The sequence below is a fragment of the Larimichthys crocea genome, chromosome XI, assembly GCF_000972845.2.
Source record: "Larimichthys crocea isolate SSNF chromosome XI, L_crocea_2.0, whole genome shotgun sequence".
NCBI classification, from domain to species: domain Eukaryota; kingdom Metazoa; phylum Chordata; class Actinopteri; family Sciaenidae; genus Larimichthys; species Larimichthys crocea.
The window spans coordinates 17872146-17892620 of record NC_040021.1 but is presented as its reverse complement, the minus strand read 5'-3'; the positions used below and the strand labels follow the sequence as shown (position 1 = coordinate 17892620).

The window sequence follows — 20475 nt, the reverse complement described above, 5'->3', positions numbered from 1 at the left end:
CGGGAAAGAGCCACAGGTCAGATTCAAACCCTGGGCTGCTGCAGTAAGAACTGAGCCTTTGTACATGGGACAGCTGCTCTACCAACTGAGCTAAACACTGCCCCAATATATCGATATTTTAATCAATATCGATATATTTTCAAACGCGATATAGCATGAGACCATATCGTTTATTTTGCGTTAAAATGACTATACATTTCTTCCCTTGAGCCCCCAGTTGGCTTTTATTTCTCCTCTCCCTCTGTCCAGGTCTCTTGCTGCTCGTTGACGTCGTCACGTCAGAGTCTTCAATAACACGAGAAAAAGTCGCTAGATTTGTCGCTAGTCGCTTTTATTGGGATAAAAAGAAATTACTAAAGGGTCTGAAAAGACTCTAAGTTGTCAACACTGGACCACAGATTAATGTGTCAATAAACAACCAAAGCAGTGGGGTTAGAGTCTTGACCTGTGTGTCAGCTGTTGCAGTGCATTGTGGAATTTGTAGTATGAGTGCCATTTACCGGCAGGCCATTAATAATAGACGTATAAAATTATCCGGCCACAGAAAAAATATCGATATATCGAGCATCGCCATTCAGCTAAAAAATTTCAAGATATGACTTTTGGCCCATATTGCCCAGCTCTACCATCTCATCACCAAAGCTTCGACGGCATATGACAGCTGCAGTTACATAGAAAATAATGACATGAGGCATGAATTTGATGAATTCACCATATCACCTCATCTGAGTTTTCTCCTCCCTGAGAGCTGCTCTGCACTGCCACAGTGTCTCTGGAGCAGGCAGGGTGGGCTGCCCCTCCACCTTGAAGACAAACCCCATCCTGCTACTCCTGGAACCAGATAGTCCTGGCTGTGTCGTTTTTCCCAATCTCAGTGTGTGAGCAGCTGAGGGGTAACAACAAGCTGGGCAGGAGGGTGTTTACTGGAAAAATTACAGCTCACAGTTACAGGGAGTGACCCACATGATTGCAGTTTCCATGGGAACAATCTTCAAGGTTTTCAACATGCAGAAGTGGGAGTGATTTCGTCTAAACTGGGTTGGGAAAATGACGCAACCAGGTATTAGACTTGAAACAAGAAAACTGACATTATGAAAGCTCATTTACCACATGAGCTTATTAAAACAGAGGAAAAATAAGGAACTACAAAAAATCCACAGAGAACTGGTTCAAATTCAAAGTCAGAATTCTAAGAGTGTCTAAGAGAATTTTGAGACTCTTCAGTCGGTCTCCAGTAGAATCTGACTAAAGCTAATGCAGCGTAGTCCAACAGTTGTCTTCCATAAAGGTTCTCGGGTTTAGGGTGTGTTGGAACTGTTTTACAGACTGATTGAACTGTGCACTTAAACAGGGTGGACCAAATAAATACAAATGAAATATCATAGAAGACCAAATGTTGCCATTTAAGAATTCTATGAATGTCACAGCCACTGGCAGACGGAGAGCATTAAGCTTCATTCATCATGTTAACACGTTCCCTGAGAAGAGTTGTGTCTAATAAAGTTCTTTGGTGTTTCAGATGCCGCTGTGGGAGCAGACAGAAAGGAGGAGTGGTGGCCTCGGTCTCCAAAGCAAGAAGAGATGTGTAAAACCCAGTGAAATGTTCCCCTTGTGTGCAATATTATTCAAATGTCTTTGTCTTTTTAACGTTTTAGAGTTTTTTTGCAATAAAGCTTCATAACTACACAACTGTTGTCTGTCATGTTTGAATCCAGTGACTTTGTTAAAGTTTGTTAAAGCACTGAATTGCACAACATTGACTTTTAGTTAAAACTGTAACTAGCATGGGATTTAGTATAGGTTAAAAAAGACCTTTAGAAACAGGAGCTGACAAAACATCTGTTCTGCTTTTGATCATATCCCATGAACTTCCTCAGAAGATTGAATTTGCTCAGTTGTCATAGACCTGTAGATGTTTCCATATCCTGAGCTGACGACTTGTCATGTCATGTGAAATGTATTATTATTTATTTTATGAGGCTGTTTTGTGGCATGCCTTTTTGCTGAATGAATCCTGAATGTTCCTTAAAGGCAATTATATTAATCTAATCTTTGTGAGTACAGCAACCAAAACAGTGTAACATGTAAGCCATGCAAACAAATGAAGAAATGACCCCTCCAGGTAAAGTTAGGGCTAGTTACTGTTAACTATTCTATTCTATGGTTGTATACAGCATAGTTATTTCATTGGTTGGTTCAGTTGAATTGTTCTGATTATATGTGACAAATAATGAAATGAATTCAACTGAATTTAAAATAAAGCAACTCCTACAATAATGGAGTTAGTAAGAACAAAATAAATGAAAATACTATAGCTTCTGCGATCTTTCAAACTGTCAGATTAAGACTTCCTGTTAGAATCGTCCAAATGAAATCCGTGAGCTTTTACTTTGAAGGATAGAGAAAGTCGTTGATGTGACCGGATGTGATGTTTTTTACACGCTCTGTGGATGTGACCAATCAGAAACCTTGTGAAAGGCGGCGTCTTTACGTACAACGTCATTGCGTTTGTTGAGTTGGCTGCGCGCGGGAGCTTTGGTTATCAGACAGTGGAGTTTGAGAGAAAGAAGAAGAAGACAGCAGAGAGCAAAACAACACTCACGTCTGCTGCTCACGACCAGAGGACAGGTGAGATATGAGCAACATGAACTCTAATGAACTCTCAGCTCGCAGCATCGTCAGCTGGTTTGCAGCATCGAACTGTCGAAAACAGCGCTAATGCTAATGAACAGTTTGAATGTGAAATGAAGCTGCGTCATAAAACACGTTCACGTTAAACCGGCTGTGAACATAACGGCTGCACTCCTACAACTCGGTGTGTTCAGTTCGCAGCAAATATGTTAGACTAACATTAGTCTAACGTTAGTCTAACGTTAGTCTAACGTTAGTCTAATGTTCGTTAACTTGCTTAGCCACTGGGGCGATGAGCATCACGTTTTGTGAATTGTACAATAAAGCTGTGATGAAATGAATATTGTAATTGTTCTTTGAACTTAAAAACGTTACTTTATTTCTGTGTTAACGGTCATTGTCACACAGTAACATTATATGTGTAGACATATGTACTCATACTGTCACACAGGAAGTGAAGTCACGGAGTACATGTCAGACATGTGTTGACATGACGTCACTGCGTCCTCTGTGTTCAGCAGGCTCAGGTCACGTCATGGCTATGAGGAGCGAGGCCAGGGAGCAGGTGGAGGTGGAGGAGGAGGAGAACTTTGGACCGCAGCCTCTGTGCAGACTGGAGGTGTGTATCCTGAGCACAGTGTGTTCCTTATTAGAAATGATGCTGTGTTTCACGTTTCATTTTTTCTTTCCACAGTAGAATAGATACTTTATTGATCCCTCGAGGGGGAAACTCTTTTTTTTCACTCAAGTTTGTTTACACGCATTTTTACCCCAAATACAAGATGGTGGAGTGATGGGCAGACACACAGAGAGGCGCCCTCAGAGCAGTTGGGGGGTTTGGTGCCTTGCTCAAGTGAACTGGCACCTCTCCAGCTACCAGTCCACCTTCCATTGTTAAAGGTGCACAATGATATTGCCCTGTCTGTGGATGCTGGGAATCCTGCTGTGCTGGTGCTGCTGGACCTCACAGCAGCCTTCAACACAGTTGACCATGCAGTCCTTCTATCTCGCCTAGAGCAGCACGTTGGCATCTGTGGCACCGCTCTTCAGTGGTTTAGGTCAGGTTCAGTGGTGATTGGTGACCACTGCTCCTCAAGTGCATCCCTGCCCTGTGGGGTGCCACAGGGATCTATTCTCGGCCCTATCCTGTTTTCATTGTACATGCTACCTCTGGGGTCAATTATAAAAACACAACCTGTCCTTTCACTTCTATGCTGACGACCTGCAGATATATTTGCCCATGAGACCAAACAATAACACTGGACTGCATTACAGATATAAAGCAGTGGCTGGCACAGAATGTTTTGCACTTAAACAACAGCAAAACTGAATGCATTTTATTTGGTTCACCATCCATGTCAAATGTTTTCACCACAAACTCTGGCACTCTGGCCCCCGTTTTAAATCACATGTCAAAAATCTTGGTGTAACATTTGATAATAGGCTAAAATTTAACAAACAGATTAGCTCTGTTGTCAACACGAGCTTCTTTCAGCTCTGTTTCTTGGCCAACGTCTTTTCTCAGTCGGCAGGATCTTGAGAGGGCCATCCATGCTTTTATCAGTTCCAGACTTGATTACTGCAATGTCCTTTACATTGGACTCAGTCAGTCTTCTATTGCTCGTCTCCAACTTGTGCAGAACGCTGCTGCCCCGATTTTTAGTAGGCACGCCCAGACGTGAACATATTACCCCTGTGCTGGCGTCACTCCACTGGCTCCCAGTCCGTTTTAGAATTAATTTTAAACTTCTGTTGTTTGTTTTTAACGCCATTAATGGCTTGACTCCCCCCTACCTGGCTGAGATTTTAACTTTTCGCAATTGTGGCAGAGCCCTGCGCTCTTCAGGTCAGCTTCTGCTGGAGGCCCCTAGTTTGAGATTGAAACAAGGGGTTGGTCGTTCTTTTGTTGTCGCTGCTCCCAGACTGTGGAACAAACTTCCCCCTGACATTCGCAGCACTAATGATCTCAGCCTTTTTAAATCAAAGCTTAAGACACACTTCTTTAGATTGGTGTTAAATTCTGACCAGGGAAGTACTGTTTCTCAGGTGTACTCATTCTGTCTGCTCCTTTCTGTGTATTTCTGGAAGGCTTTAATACTCTGCAGCGCTGCAGGACTTTTAATTGTATTTATTTGTTATGTATTGTTTTATGGCTTTGTTGTAAAGCACTTTGGGTACCACCTCAGTAACTTCACGACATCAGTGTGACAATCAGATAGAAGACTTGTCAGCTTAGGTCTGAACATGAAGACCAGAGCTGCACGGGTTAAATACAGTCTTCTGGGATCAGTTTAAAAACAATGATAATAAAATGAACAAACACTGTTAAATGCAGGGCGTACACTCCTCTATAAAAATGTATGCAGGACATAGAGGAAATAAGCTTTCTTTCACGTCAGCTGCTTACAGTATGAGAGTAAATCAGAGTCACGACCTGATGAACTGAACCTGATTCTCGTGTCATCACTACATGCTGCCTTACTTCAGTTTAAAAATCACTGATGCAGTCTGAGAGAGAACAGAAGACTCCCTGTTGTAGTGCAGCAGTGACACTGCTCTCTTTTCTAATCAAGAATAGAATGCCTCTTCTGTTAATCCACACACTTTGGTGTGCAAAGTAACGTTAAATATGCCACAACTGCAAACACTCCACATACAGTCACACAGTGATTTGTGGAGTTCCAGATGGTGGCTAAAAGAGGTGATGATAGAGGTGATTTGGATCATTGCCATGATAAGACATTTACAAAGACCTACAGTGTTTGACATCTCCAACAGCATCCTGTGCATTGCTCAGAGAACAGGTTGGCTTCACCCACAGGACAATAGTAGGACTGTTCCTGATCCAACAGTGTTTACAGGTTTTCTCTCCCGATGAATAAATGCTCCACTGTCTCTTGTTTCAGCAATGTGGAATCAGCGCCAGTGACATCAAGAAGTTGGAGGACGCAGGTTTCCACACCATCGAGGCTGTGGCCTACGCACCCAAGAAGGAGCTGCTCAACATCAAGGGCATCAGTGAGGCCAAGGCCGACAAGATTCTAGTAAGAGACAGCGGCCACCTTCCTCACTAACTGGACTGTCCTGATGCAGCGTTAAACAGCTCACGTTAGCTGATAAAATGATGTTTGCTTCCATACCACACAGAGAGACCAGCTCTGATTGGATCTCTTCATATTCATCTCATTTCTATTCATTCACAATAATGTCAATAGATTGCTTCAGAGTTTTTGTCATCATAAAATCACTTTCATTGAGTTATTTTCTAGTTTCAGTGACAAAATGAACAAAATGAGTATTTCAGTGCTGACGTGTGTTTATGTATCAGCTAGCACGTGCAATGATACAGATGCATGTATCACTACATGAGGTGTACTATATTTAGTCAGCAGTCTTTTCTTTCTTCCCTCTCAGACAGAAGCTGCCAAACTAGTGCCGATGGGATTCACCACAGCTACCGAGTTCCACCAGAGGAGAGCAGAGATCATCCAGATCTCCACCGGCTCCAAGGAGCTGGACAAACTCCTGCAGGGTTGGTACATCACATGATCGTGGTCTGTTACTGTATGCAGGAGGACAGCGTCCACCACAGACCAGGACGAGCAGTGACCTGTCTTTCTTCCTGCAGGTGGCATAGAGACGGGCTCCATCACAGAGATGTTTGGAGAGTTTCGCACAGGAAAGACACAGCTGTGCCACACACTAGCTGTCACCTGTCAGGTAGAGTCACACTGAAGAGTAGTAGTAGTTTAAAGTGATAAGAGGAAGTAAAGTGCATCAGTTCTAGTTCAGAATGGAGAGAGTTACTCTGCACTCTGTTTTACAGCTGCCTATCGATCAGGGTGGTGGAGAAGGTAAAGCCATGTACATCGACACAGAGGGCACCTTCAGACCAGAGAGGCTGCTCGCTGTCGCGGAGAGGTGAATCAGCACATTTCCTCCTCAGTCTGACAGCACTCATCATAGAAAAACAGTCTGAGAATGGGAAAGCGAATTGAAATGTGGGACCTGCACAGGACTCTTTAATGTCCGAGTCGGTGTTTGAATGTCATGTGACCTCTCTCCGCTGTCAGGTACGGACTGGTAGGAAGTGATGTTCTGGACAACGTGGCCTACGCTCGAGCCTTCAACACAGACCATCAGACACAGCTGCTGTACCAAGCCTCTGCCATGATGGCTGAATCCAGGTCAGTCAATTTTGGCGTGTGCTTGACTTGCTGTCGTGTGGAACCATGTCTCCATGCAGCATACACTCACTCACACACACACACTCCCTCTCTCTGGCTGTGTGTCAGGTACGCTCTGCTGATCGTGGACAGCGCCACAGCTCTGTACAGAACAGACTACTCCGGCAGAGGTGAGCTGTCAGCCAGACAGGGACACCTGGGACGCTTCCTCCGCATGCTGCTCAGGCTGGCAGACGAGGTGATGATCACTTTGTAGCAGCTTAGATACAGGAAACACAGCTCAGAGACATGACATGACCGAGTGCTTCACAAAAAAAAAACAGAGATAGAACTACATGATTCATGTCAAACTAAACTCCAGTCCAGTCTGTGATGTTAACGCAGGTTAAAACTGTGTTATGTTACAACAGTTTGGTGTTGCCGTGGTGATAACCAACCAGGTGGTAGCACAGGTGGATGGAGCCGCCATGTTTTCTGCAGATCCCAAGAAACCAATTGGAGGCAACATTATGGCTCACGCCTCCACCACGCGGTGAGTGACGCTGTGTGTTTGTTTGACTGTCACTGCATCTTTTAATGGAGCCTGATAACAGGACAGCACAGTGTGTACACAATGACACCAGTGTGTAACACGTGTTGATGTGTTTGCAGTCTGTATCTGAGGAAAGGCAGAGGAGAGACGAGGATCTGTAAAATCTATGATTCGCCCTGCCTGCCGGAGGCTGAAGCCATGTTTGCCATTAATGCTGACGGAGTGGGTGATGCCAAGGACTGAGCTCACTGGGTCTCTCACACACACACACTGCTGACTCATTTTTGGTTTAAAGTGTTTTGTGTGTGTGTCTCTGTGCATGTGTAATCTTGGTTCCATACTACTGCCTTCACATGAAGCCTCAGACTGATGTGGAATCAGAGATGAATGTCAGGGCTCGATCGCACGGTCCAACCCTCCTGATGCAACAGAAACCTTCCCTGAGGGCTCATTCATTCTGAAGCACGCTGCACTCAGCCCAAGACTTTTGATGCAGTATTTCATAATTACAAGACCCGTTATACTGTTATGAAATACTACGTGAAATAATTACCTGATAGCATCTCCACCATCACAAAAAAATCTCATGATGTGGAGATCTTTATCACGGAACTACATCTGCCAAGAAGCTCTCTGATGATTATGAGCTCTTAATCACGTAATTATTATTAGTTATTATTCTATCTTTGTCATTTAAATCTCAAAAGCCATAAATAGTCTCCATGTTCTGTCTGAATGCAGCGTGCCTCTGCAGTTCATCTGACGAGTGGGCAGGAAACCTAAAAACTATCTGAAATAGTTTGAGAACTTTTTTCTTTGACTTTCTGTTGAGTGGTCTGACAGTGAAATGTGTGTGAATGCTGCTGAAACATTATTTAGCAGGGAAAGAGTTCATGCTAAGCTACATTTTTATGGAATTACTAAAAAAAAAAAAAAAAAATTATTTTGTCTTTTTACTGGTTTGTCCTTTTTCTGTCTCTTCCAGAGCCTTCTGTATATAAGCTCCAGAGCTAAATGAAATTTGTTTTACTATTAAATGTCTCATTTGTTAATGTTGTCCTGGATCATCAGTTTCATACTGTCGCCTGTTCACATGTTCTCAGTGACACATTAGTTACAAAGGGAGGGTCATAAAATTACAAAAGCAGAATTTTATTGTCAGTGTCAGTCAACAGCAGCAACAGCAAAATGAACTTCAATAAATGAATAGAAAATAAAGTCAAAGTAACATACAGCAGCTTCACTGTCACTTCAGAAAATAACAGGAATGTACACACACACACACACAGTTCAAAGGCAGCAAATCGCAAAGGAAAAAATATCAGGATCATTTGAAGGTTCAGCTGCTTCACTGCTTACTGAGGGGTCAATATGTGATTCATCATACAATATAAACAAGAATCATGATCTATTAATGAATCTGAACGATGAAGAGCAAAGTGAACCAGTGAAACATTCCTGCTGTTTCCTCATCAGTTAACATTTCCACACGTTTCAACAGTAGAAGCAGAAGCAGGCTTTGGTCATTAGTCCCCATGTTTGACCTCACTGCTCTGAGTAACTGCACAGTGTCTCATACAAAAACCAACTAAAAAAGGTTGAAACACCCAAATTACAAAACAGGTTTTCTTGCCATGCAAGTACTGTATGTGTGTGTGTGTGTGTTTTGTAGTTCAGGTGAAATGTCTTAAATGGAGCTGATGTGTTTAATCAGTTTAAAAAGCAAACAAAGAGTTAAAAACAATAAATATACCACATCCATTACAATATATATTATCAATTAAAGTTATTAAAGAAAATAAATTAGACATTAATAAACTCAATAGAATTTCACAGTGACAGTTTGACAATGATATCCACCAATGAAGGGAAAGAAGAGGAGTCTGTTTGTAGAGCACAACTGATTGGATGACCACTTATTGACGGCCTGACTCGCCAATCGGTGCCATCAGCTGTGGCTCCGTCTGCTGGTTCAGATTTTTCTGTGGGTTAAGACTTGAAGCTGAGCCTCCAGCTTAGACGTTTCTTCATCCTGGAAATAACAAAAGAACAATAAACTGTGTTCTGACGTGCACGCACTGGTGACTGTCATGTAGCACACAGTGATCTCTTACATCGTTAGAGTTTGTGGGCGTCTTCAGAGCCAGTTCAGTCCAGTTTGTGGCCTCAGAGATGTTTCCCAGCTCTCTGTGACACTGCGAGTCAAACAACATCATGATTCATGTTTACAGGCTCAATGCAAACACAGAGGAGCTGACTGAAGAAAGACATGAATACGAATGTAACCCAAGTAAAAAAATATGGAAACTTCTTTATGAAGTCAGGGTCTTCTCAGATTCACCCAAATTTACAAGCAGGAACTTGTTTACGGATAACGATTACTGTAAAGCAGCATCAGATGTCTTGACCCCATCAATACATCAAAAGTGTGAGCTCCCCTTGAGCTCTCTTTATTTTACACTATTTGTTTACAGTTACAACTCGGAATCATGCATCATGTTAGCACTGTCACCATGGATTACTTTTCATACTGAAAAACGTGTGTGTGCACGCTTGTGAGACTCATTTATGACTTAGAAGAAGGGGTACCAGTTGTGTGTACGGAAGAGTCAGTCATGTTCATGTTCATGTTGATGGTGAGTTCATTCTATCTGATCTATGAAACGGTGGATCTGATTGGTTACCTGGGCGATGTAAAGCCTCACGGTCTTGGAGAAACCTGGACTGAGTTCCTCGGCCTAGAAGACCAAACAAAACAAAGATTTCATGTTCGAAACATTCTGATCTCCAATCACACAGCCATACAGTTAACAAAAAGCATGTTACTGCGAAGCCTTTGTTGATGCACTCGTCAATAAGTCTCATCAATACAGGCAGGAATACCACACAAATATTTCAAAAGACAGCTGTGAATGAGCTTCAGCTGGACTCCATGGATACATTCCATCTGTTGTACTGATTCCTCTTGTCCACAAACAAATAAAACTGTCATTAAATATGTAAATGAGAGCTACATCTGCCTGAAAACTTTGTAGCGATTGGCCAAAAAATAAAGAGAAAGTGATGCAGTGGCTGGACGAGAATCTGTGGATCAATGCCTACGAATGGGCATAGAATGTGGACTGGTAGCTGGAGAGGTGCCAGTTCACCTCACCACTGCCGAGGAGCCCTTAAGCAAGGCACTGAACCCCCCAACTCCTTAGGGGGGCTGCCATCTTTCTCTCCATCTCTCTCCACATTGCATGTCTATGCACGGGAAGTCCTTGTATGTGTGTTCAGGGCATAGAAAATAAAGTAAGAGTGAAAAAAAGAATTTCCCTGTTGAGGGATTAATAAAGTATCTCTTCTTCTTCTACACAGAGGACATTCTTTTAACACAGGATTATAGACACATCAACAGAGGCTGTTTGAGTCATTGCTGGGTTGTTAGTTCTAATGAGCAAAGCACCACAAGTGTGAGACGATGTCTTTGCTTCCTGTGGGTTGTCTAGACAACCCCAGCAGGCTGATACCTTGAGGAAGTTCTCGAGGGCGTCATGCAGTGTGGAGGTGGGGGGGCTCTGGTAGAGGGCGGCAGCCGCCTTCTTCTCCAGCCAGTCCAGAGTGGCCACCTGCAGACACAGAGACACACTGCTGAAGTCATGTCCTGAATGAAGTCTGTCTGATCGCAGTCACCAGCAGCTTCCTGTCTCACCTCGTAGCACCACCTGCCCAGCAGGTAGAAACACATGGGGTCGTTGTCTCTGAGGGCGACTGCCCGGTCCAGATGCTCCTAAGTGGAGACAGAACTCAGTCATGTTGTTCATAGTTCCAAATATTCAAATGAACCCAAATAGCAAAAGCAGAAACCTTTAAGATGTGGCTGCTCTTCAGTTTGCTGTGCATGCTCTCATGCTGTGTGCTCAGTCCTGTCAGGACAGCGAACCTGAACCAGAAACATCAACATGGAAGCAGACGGGTCAGCGGTGGAAACAGAATCTACACAGAGCTGTTCAGTGTGTGTTCACTGCATCATCTTTACCATTTGTGACACTCTGCATTCAGGCCGTTCTTCCTCAGAGCCGCCTCTGCCTCCTCCCAACCTGCAACACCAGCTCACAGTTCAATGAGGCGCACACGGCTCAGATTTCACCGTCTAATGTCTTGAGGTGCTCGCGAGTGAGCCAGCAGCTTTGCGAGCAGACAGTCTAGTTGAGTTTTTGTTGGGTATATTCCAACTTGCTTAAACTACTTGGCATTCTTTCTGCAACATGTAGGTATGTTTGGAGGATGTACAGACTTTGATTAGATACGTGAGGTGGAGAGAAGCAAACATTTGTCCCGAACATTCCCTAAACAACATGGATGTTGTAGTCATGTCAGGTTTGTCCCACAGCAGCTACACTGCTACATCACTTCTCATCAGTGTACTGAAACAGCTGCACCCACAGTGCATAACTGTGCAGCTGAATCATTCTCACTCTGGGAATTACACAATGAGTCTTTTGAGCCATGGATGCAGTTTAACCCTTTAAATGTGTTCATACACTCAGTCAGAAACTGAATCTAAAATACTAACTTGTCTTCTCATTACTGTAGAATCACCTGAAAATAACAATGAGACTACTTCGTGGAGACATCTCCAGACACTGGGTCCACCATGTTGGCTCTAGATTAGGCCTGTCATGTCTCTCCTGCGACTGTGGTTTCTCCTTTATGCTTAGACGGAGATGTTGAGGCGAGGTGGTTGCAATCAGCAACTACACCACTAGATGTCACCAAATCCTACACACTGGACCTTTAAATCCTTTTCTTTGTAAAAATGCAGCTCAGTACAACTTTTAGACTTTTATTTGGGTTTCTTTGCTTAAATACTCTGCTATAATAATCATTATATAGGGTGTGTGTGTGTGTGTGTGTGTGTGTGTGTGTGTGTGTGTGTCTAACCACTTTACATCATGTGACCAGTGAGTGAGAGTCATGTCCTCACCTCAGCTCTGTTGTCCAGCAGCAGGCGGAAGCCCTCTGCCTTTAAACTGGCGTCTCCTGTGTGGAGGATGTCACTCTGAGCCAGGAGGAGAGCCAGTTCCCCACTGGGAACGTCAGTCACCAGCTGCAGCCTCCTTTCATCATCCTCCTCCTCTTCTTCTTCTATCCCCCTCTCCTCCACCTCTTCGTCCTGGGAGTCTTCCTGGCGGAGGGTGAGGACGGTGGCACAGCTCCTGTCCTCCTCTTCCTCCGACTCCTGCTCAGGCTCCCGCCCACCCTCCTCCCGGTCCGTGTCACGATCCGTGTAGTCTGACTCGGCGTAGGCTGTCGAGTACCTGGGACACACGATGGAGGGTCGCAGGTGAATGAATTGAAAATTCAACAGCAGAATCAGTGTCACCGTCACCCTCATCTGCTGACATCTTCTCTGCTCTCTTTGGCAGAATGAAACTAAACGCTCAGCTCTGGTTCTGTGTCGCAGTCTGGACAGGTTTAAAGTATTAACATGGACAATCACGTGTGTTGTTGTTTGGGAATTTGGGGAAATAACTCCCTTGATTTCTTCATGAATATGTAATGTTGTGTTGCACTGTAACATAAGTGTGCTTATGTTACTGGCCAGCAAGCAGGACCGAACGTCAGTCAGTTACTTATACTTAGCATGTCCTAGTTAACTAGTTAACCATCTGTAATGGTCTTAGAGATTAACACAAATGAGCTGATGAAGCTTGTTAAGAAGCTCATTAAAAGTAGCCACTGTTGTATCAAACCTGGATCTCAGTCTGATCTGGACGTGCACAATGTTACATCGCTGCTCGACTCAAAGCCTCTTTCCAGGCTTCATGGAACCAAAACATTCCTGAGACACATACACCAGTGAAAAGCTGCGCTGATCAGTGAATCAATGACCATCAAACATGGAAAAACATTCATTCATCAAAACAAGCATCGAATTAATGATATAACACAGACCACAGTGAGCCCACAACATACCCTCCTTCGCTGGTCTCGTCACACGTGCTGGCCACACCCTGGCTGGCTGTGAAGTAGATGGAGCTGGAGCTGTTGGAGTCAGTGCGCTCCCTGTGTACGAAATGGCGCCGACGGCGTACCCGCTGACTGTCCTCCACTCCCTTTCTGAACGTGGGAAAGGAGGAGCAGACATACATCAGTCAAACAACAGCACAGCTTCCATGAGGGGAATGTTACTGTAACATTCGGATTATTGGAACTTGTTGTACAGAAAGCAGCTGTGTGATTGAGTTACAACGAGCCTTTATGGTATGACAGATCATCACACTCTGACTCACTTGACATCCTGGATGATCTGCAGGGCGATGTCTTGCAGGCCGCCCCTCAGCTCGGCCACCTCAGAGCGCAGCGAGGCCACGCAGTTTAGCACCTGGTCCAGCTGGTTCCTGAGCTCCAGCTGCTGCTCCGGGGACAGACCCTGCACTGCTGCCTCCACCGCCGCCAGAGCCTGCTGCTGAGCCTCCAACTCTGGAGGAGAGAAAGGGAGACGATACATTAGACATCTGTCCAAACATGAACTATTCATCCATTCCCTGTGTTTCCTCCTGCTTTCACCCAGGCTGCAGTGACAGCAGGTCCTTACCAACGTGTCAGCTCATGTGCAATATTACAGTTTAAATGTTCATAATACATGTTGAAGTGCTGACAGAGAGATGGCACCATCTGACATGTTGGCTCACAGCAAGAAGGTTCTAGACTCGGAGCCTTTCTGTGCGGACACCTGGATAATACGCAGTTCAAACCAAAGCATGTCTCTCTCTCTCTCACACACACACACTTCACACACACACACACACACACACACCCTATATAATGATGATAGGCAGAGCAGAGCCACCCACCCTGTTCATCCAGCGTCCCCCGCAGCAGAGCTGCCCCATCCGCCGCGTCAAAGAGCCGGGGAGCTGTTCGGGGAGCTGTTCGGGGAGCTGGCCGGGCCTCGAGCACCATCGTGTGGGACTTCCTCCTGCATATCTCTTTGTAAATGATGAACGCGATCAGTCCCAGGCCGGCCGTGGCTCCCACAGCCAGCCCGATCAACCCGTTCCTCCCGAGCGGCGTGTTCATCTCTCCGGTCCAGACGCAGGTCGACAGAAACTGTCGTTAAATGAACGTCACTTTCTCTCAGAAGACACGCTGACGTCACAAAACATCCACCACGAGCTTCCTCGCGTGGAATAACGTGGTTCACAAAATACCACGGCTCGCGCTCACTGCTAGCTGTTAGCCAGTTAGCTGATAACACTGTGACGACGTTTAATTAGAAACGTCCAAACGGCACTGCAGCGGCTCGGTTTAACGGGAGCGCAGTCTGTTTACGTGAGCTGACAGGAACGGTGCCATGAAAATATAGGACGTCACAACATGACGTCAGCAACGAGGCTGCCAAAGAGACACGCGCGTGGGGAAATGACTTCCTGTTTACAAAATAAAACGCATTTCCGCCACAAATTTAAAAGCTGATTTTACATTCTGAAAACAAAAACACTGAATCATTAATAACAAATGTTAGATAGATGTCAAAAACATACAACTAAAAACCAGCACAGGTCAAAATACACATGGAGCTGTGTAAATAACACTGTAAATACATATGAATGAAGAATAACAAAGGACTTACACGTCTATGTATAATCTATATGGTATGAAGTGTTTTTGTGAACTGCAAACAAATACAAATAATATGAAGTCATAAATACTGAGCAGATCACAGACATGAGACAAAACTAAAGTCATTTCAAATGGCAACTTTCTGGCTTTAAGAAACACTAAAAGAAATCAAGAAAACAATTGTGGTAGTCAGTAATAGTTACTTTTTTAGACCAAGCTGAGGGAGAAAAAAAATGGAATCACTCAAAGCCGAGGAAAAAATTATGGAATCATGAAAAACAAACAAACAAAAGAACACTTCAACACCACTAGTACTTTGTTGCACCACCTCTGGCTTTTATAACAGCTTGCAGTCTCTGAGGCATGGACTTAATGTGTGACAAACAGTACTCTTCATCAATCTGGCTCCAACATTCAATGTTTTTTCTTTATTTTTATTATTTTTAGATGAACATGGAAAACAAAGCATCATTGCTTTGTGGTGTCCCCCAAAAAAACACATTTTAAATAACACAGATGATTACAATAACACTAAAATAAATAACAGTAACAGTGCATTCTACAGGGTGTTGATTAGCTCAGCTGGTAGAGCATCTGCCGCATGTACTTAGGCTCAGCGGCCCAGGGTTCGAATCTGACCTGCGGTCCTTTGTTACATGTTCTTCCCCATCTCTCAAAACAACAAGGTTACAATGGGCTAAGGAAAAGCAATCGTGGACTGTGGATGACTGGATGAAAATCATATTCAGTGATGAATCGCGAATCTGCATTGGGCAAGGTGATGACGCTGGAACTTTTGTTTGGTGCCGTTCCAATGAGATTTATGAAGACGACTGCCTGAAGAAAACATGCAAGTTTCCACAGTCATTGATGATATGGGGCTGCATGTCAGGTAAGGCTTCAACCTGCAAAGCTGATCTGGCAACAGCAATCAGAGAATGTTGGAGCCAGATTGATGAAGAGTACTGTTTGTCACACATTAAGTCCATGCCTCAGAGACTGCAAGCTGTTATAAAAGCCAGAGGTGGTGCAACAAAGTACTAGTGGTGTTGAAGTGTTCTTTTGTTTGTTTGTTTTTCATGATTCCATAATTTTTTCCTCGGCTTTGAGTGATTCCATTTTTTTTCTCCCTCTGCTTGGTCTAAAAAAGTAACTATTACTGACTACCACAATTGTTTTCTTGATTTCTTTTAGTGTTTCTTAAAGCCAGAAAGTTGCCATTTGAAATGACTTTAGTTTTGTGTCATCAATCTGCTTATTTTTCTGCAAAATTAAACAACTGAATGAACATCCTCCAAGACTGGTGATTCCATCATTTTTGCAACCAGGGGTTGTGTATATATACACACACACAGACACACTACCATTCAAAACTTTGGGGTCACTTAGAAAATTCCATGTTGACAAGGTTAGCATGCATACTATTAAATTTAGACACAAATTTAAGTTCAATGTTGTTTGTTGAGTTTAAAGGTGAAACTAAAGAATGAGAAAATCCACACAGACACAAACAGACGATCCACTTCTTAAATTACAAACCTCTGTTTACACTTTCCCCTAATAACAAGACCCAGTCTGCACCATCATTAAAAAACAGCATTCAACAATTATAATCAAGTACAAACTTTTTTGGCCCTTTTCAAGCTTTAATTTTGACTGTGGGGGGAGAGAGAGAGAGATGGGGAAGAACCTGTAACAAAGGACCGCAGGTCAGATTTGAACCCTGGGCCGCTAAACCTAAGGACAGAACTGATCCGTGAACTCCCCAAACGCAAACCGATTGCGAAATGCCCGATCAAAGAGGAGAACACTCTGGATGGCTGTTACACTACAAGCTGCAGTGCCTATCAAGAAATGGTAGGCCTCCCCGTATATTCCCTGGAACCGCTGTAACAGCGGCACCAGTTCGATTTCGTGCCAAAAACAGCAGCACGTGGTTCCTCGTTAGTATAGTGGACAGTATCTCCGCCTGTCACGCGGAAGACCGGGGTTCGATTCCCCGACGGGGAGATTTGCCTTTTCTACCGGCTCTTTACCGCTCGCCCAAAGAGACAATAGTGACACAGCGGCGGCAGCAGCACAGCAAGCGTGTCCAAGAGACGATGCGGTTAGCATCCCTACGAAAAATCGGCAGCAGATGCATTCTGTTGTGCACACTGCCTTGTAAGTTGTGTGGTTTTCTGAACAATTGTACATTTTTGTTTCCGAGAGATCGGATGCGAGGTTTTCAACTGGATTCAGTCGCAGTTGCTGGGTCGTGGAGTTTAGGCAGATGCTCTACCAACTGAGCTAATCGACACCCTGCAGAATGCACTTTTACTGTTATTTATTTTAGTGTTATTGTAATCATCTGTTATTTAAAATGTGTTTTTTGGGGGGACACCACAAAGCTTTTGACTGGTATTGTATAAATATATATGTGATTTATATACAAATATAATGAACCCTTCCTGTTGATGTCAGCAGGGCCGGCCCTAAGCTTTTAGTGGCCCTAATAACTGTTTTGTTTGTGGCCCCAAAAAACTCCTAGTGCAGTCAACAAATCGCACACATGATGAGATACACGCACACACAATAGAAATGGACAAATCAAATCAAATCTCTGTCTCAGTGCAGTACACAGTGGAGATGACTCTAGCCACAGTCCTGACATCAACCTCCACATGACAGTTTCTGCGGTCGGCCTTCAGGACATCCAGATTTGCCTTCTCAGGATGAACTGGGGTCAGTGTGGTCAGAGGAGGCAAGCTGGAGCCTGCAGGGGGCACCATCAGACCTGGTGGAAGTCCATGGAGCCTGTGAGGAGGTTATGATACAGGCTCAAGACGGAGTGTGTCATAGAGTACACATTGATGCTGCTCAGAGGGCGGTTCCTCAGGCTGGTCTTATTATTTTAAATGATTGATGTTGTTTAAGTCCAGCATGAAGAATGTTTAGACGCAACATGAAATGAAACAGCTTACAGTCCAATCTAACGCCACAGATGGTCAAACTGTGAGAAATGATGTCAAAGCATCTCTGATATATGGGCTCAATATGAAGGACTCTCCCCTCAGTCATCCACATGGAGAACAAGAGGTTCAGGTTAACCACGCTGACATCACACATCAGTCTCTGGACAGGTATGTATGTAATATGTGACGTCGTCTCCATGGCGCGTGCAACATATGCAACTTTTCTTTGTCCTATACTTTAAATGTTAAACTGTGCGATCCTGAAGCCCTCCACACACAAAAAACAACACTTCCCACAGCAGTTTAATACAGGTGTAATATTTTCACCAACCAAATGAAGAACTCATCTTTATATTGATAAATCTGCTGAGCCATGTGAACCCTGTGAACGTGACCCAGATATATGAGAAAGACAATGAGTGAAACTGTTGTTAGGCGTGCTAAGAATGTGTCCAACAGAAAGAACAATGTCACTCATGAAGCCCTGCAGTCAGCATGACACACACCTGCAGGACGGAAACAGAGATGACTCAATGAGTCAAGATGTAACACAAAGCTGATTGTTGGCTCCACACACTCAAATGAATCTGCTTAATGTAAACTCCAGCCAGAAAAATAATGTAAAGTTTAGATGTTAGACATATAATGATAGAGGTATGTAATGACAGGCTCACCGTTACCTTAAATATATATATGTATTGACTGATATAGGAACTGTCTGGCTAACTGAACATTCTTGGCAAACATATAGTCACCTAAGGGTAAATTAAAATAGTCTAAAAGCAAAGTACTAATAATAAAATACGATTGTACTGTTAAATATGGTGAAATAATACTTGAAGTCAGACAGCAGAGAGTTTTGGAGATAACAATGTAAAAACTTGTAAAAGTTACATTTTGAAGCCATTTCCATAATGACAGTGTTAAGTGTTTAACAGTTTAGCTGTAAAATGTTGAAATGCTCCTTTAAGTTGATTGTTGGTGATGTCACAGCCACTTTAACATCAGATATGATTAAGCAGCTTAAGGAGCAACACAGTTTTTTGACAGTTCGGTTAAGATTGAATCGTATAACTTTGTTTTTTGCTTTTCAAGTAAAGTTTTTTGAAAAGAGTTACTTTGTCGGAAGATTCATTACCAGTCAAGCGTATTGCCGATGGTTTGCTTAATAGTGGTGGTAAAGAGGATTATTGGACCGATAACAGATTGCCACTACAAGATGCATAATTTAGTTTATTCTTCAGGATGACAATGAGTTTAATAATAAAATAAAGGGTTGGTTTGCAAATAAAATCTAAAATGTTAATGTAGAACCATTTGGCAGATCATTATGTAAATTAAGAACAACTACAGCCCTAAAACTGAGCCCTGTGGGTCACTGGTTTGGTGCTGAAAGTGTGGATTCGTAAACACAGACCAGATCATTCTGAAAATGTTTGTATCTGATGACACAAGACGTTTTAGTTTATGTTGAAGTAATCTGTTATTTTCTTTGACACCAAAATGATGTGGTTGAAGTAAATGATGGGGCGATTATGAATCAAGAAAGTTTTATTCTGATTACACAGTGAAAGTAACCACATTACTCTGGTTTGTTTAGAATCAGTGAAGCAAAGTGTTAATGATCACTCTTAAAGCCTTTAAGGAAGTAGCATGCATTCTGAATAACACGCCTACCTCATGAATCATAAGACTGACAAGTCAAAGGAGTTCTAATGTAACTCAGACCATAGTTTGGACTCTTGAATGAACAGAATCAAATGAAGTCCTGATTTTCACCCACATGTAAAATAATCTGTGGAGCACTTTTACACTGATGCTGAGTTGGAGATCTTACATAGGTTAATGTTTGCTTAATGACTTCAGTTAGACAAAGAATCTTGGTGAGAATAATATTTCCATGCAGTATATGCAGTCAAACCAGCCTGGTGAGACTTAGTTGTTCCTACACAGGAAACACTGCTCTTCCCGTCCAGCACCATGCCACCTAAGAAACTGGGCTTAAGCAGCGAGGCTCTTTTCCATGTCCTTACGGTGAGATTTACAGACTTACTGCAATATTTTACACTATATATTCCATTATTCACACATACATTTTATGTAAGGTTTGGTTACTTTGAGTACACTTTTATCATTTCAAAAGGTCCAAAGGGAAGTTGTTATAAAAATTAGGATTGTACTGGGCTGCAGGTGTTTTTAACTCTTAGAGGGAGTGTATGTGTGTTTGTCTTTTTGTATTCCCCTTATCTAGCATGTATTTGTTAAAGCTGCCTGGGAAGGAAATTTTAAAAATGTTCAAGGACATGAGAAACAGAGTAAAGGAAGTGTCATTTTGGACACAGAAACATAATGTTCATTACTAAGGGAAAACCAAAAAAGGAAATCGTTAGTGGGAAGATGTTCGAGACAGCCCATTTTGAATGCCTTGTTAAAAACTACGACAGAGCTCCACAGGAGCCTTTTTCTCTGTAACCTCTTGCGTGTTGCACTGTTAAATACATGTTTCATCACTGCTGTCCTGGCTCTGCAGTGGGGTACTAGCTCTAGTTGACAGATCTAG

The 20475-nt window shown here is 43.2% G+C and overlaps 3 protein-coding genes and 1 non-coding gene across 5 annotated transcripts in view; 3 read left to right on the top strand and 1 right to left on the bottom strand.

Moving 5' to 3' along the window:
- Window positions 1-1686, top strand: part of cenpe (centromere protein E) — a 28705-nt gene extending 27019 nt beyond the window's left edge. The window contains exon 51 of the mRNA XM_027284292.1: window positions 1520-1686. Within this exon, the coding sequence (XP_027140093.1) occupies window positions 1520-1599 (80 nt within the window). The 3' untranslated portion in view covers window positions 1600-1686. The remainder of the gene's footprint in view (window positions 1-1519) is intronic.
- An 805-nt stretch (window positions 1687-2491) lies between these two features.
- rad51 (RAD51 recombinase) lies at window positions 2492-7838 on the top strand. Of its 2 annotated transcripts, none has more exons than XM_027284297.1 (10): window positions 2492-2628; window positions 3150-3250; window positions 5538-5675; window positions 6046-6163; window positions 6260-6351; window positions 6458-6552; window positions 6705-6818; window positions 6927-7056; window positions 7229-7350; window positions 7470-7838. In XM_027284297.1, exons 2-10 carry the CDS (start codon window positions 3167-3169, stop codon window positions 7591-7593), a joined length of 1017 nt encoding a protein of 338 aa, XP_027140098.1. In that variant the 5' UTR covers window positions 2492-2628; window positions 3150-3166; the 3' UTR covers window positions 7594-7838. The 2 variants fall into 2 exon arrangements, with proteins under 2 accessions (XP_027140098.1, XP_027140099.1); XM_027284298.1 differs by having other exon boundaries at window positions 2497-2628; window positions 3153-3250.
- A 648-nt stretch (window positions 7839-8486) lies between these two features.
- Window positions 8487-14735, bottom strand: rmdn3 (regulator of microtubule dynamics 3). Its single transcript, XM_027284291.1, has 12 exons — window positions 14193-14735; window positions 13629-13818; window positions 13312-13455; window positions 12320-12653; window positions 11775-11811; window positions 11372-11432; window positions 11200-11275; window positions 11045-11122; window positions 10863-10961; window positions 10035-10088; window positions 9465-9545; window positions 8487-9382 (listed from the first exon to the last, which is right to left on the bottom strand). The coding sequence occupies exons 1-12, from the start codon at window positions 14416-14418 to the stop codon at window positions 9323-9325; spliced, it is 1440 nt and encodes a 479-aa protein (XP_027140092.1). The 5' UTR covers window positions 14419-14735; the 3' UTR covers window positions 8487-9322.
- A 2164-nt stretch (window positions 14736-16899) lies between these two features.
- Window positions 16900-16971, top strand: trnad-guc (transfer RNA aspartic acid (anticodon GUC)). The gene has a single exon. It is a non-coding gene; the product is annotated as a tRNA-Asp (tRNA).
- The last annotated feature ends 3504 nt before the right edge of the window (window positions 16972-20475 follow it).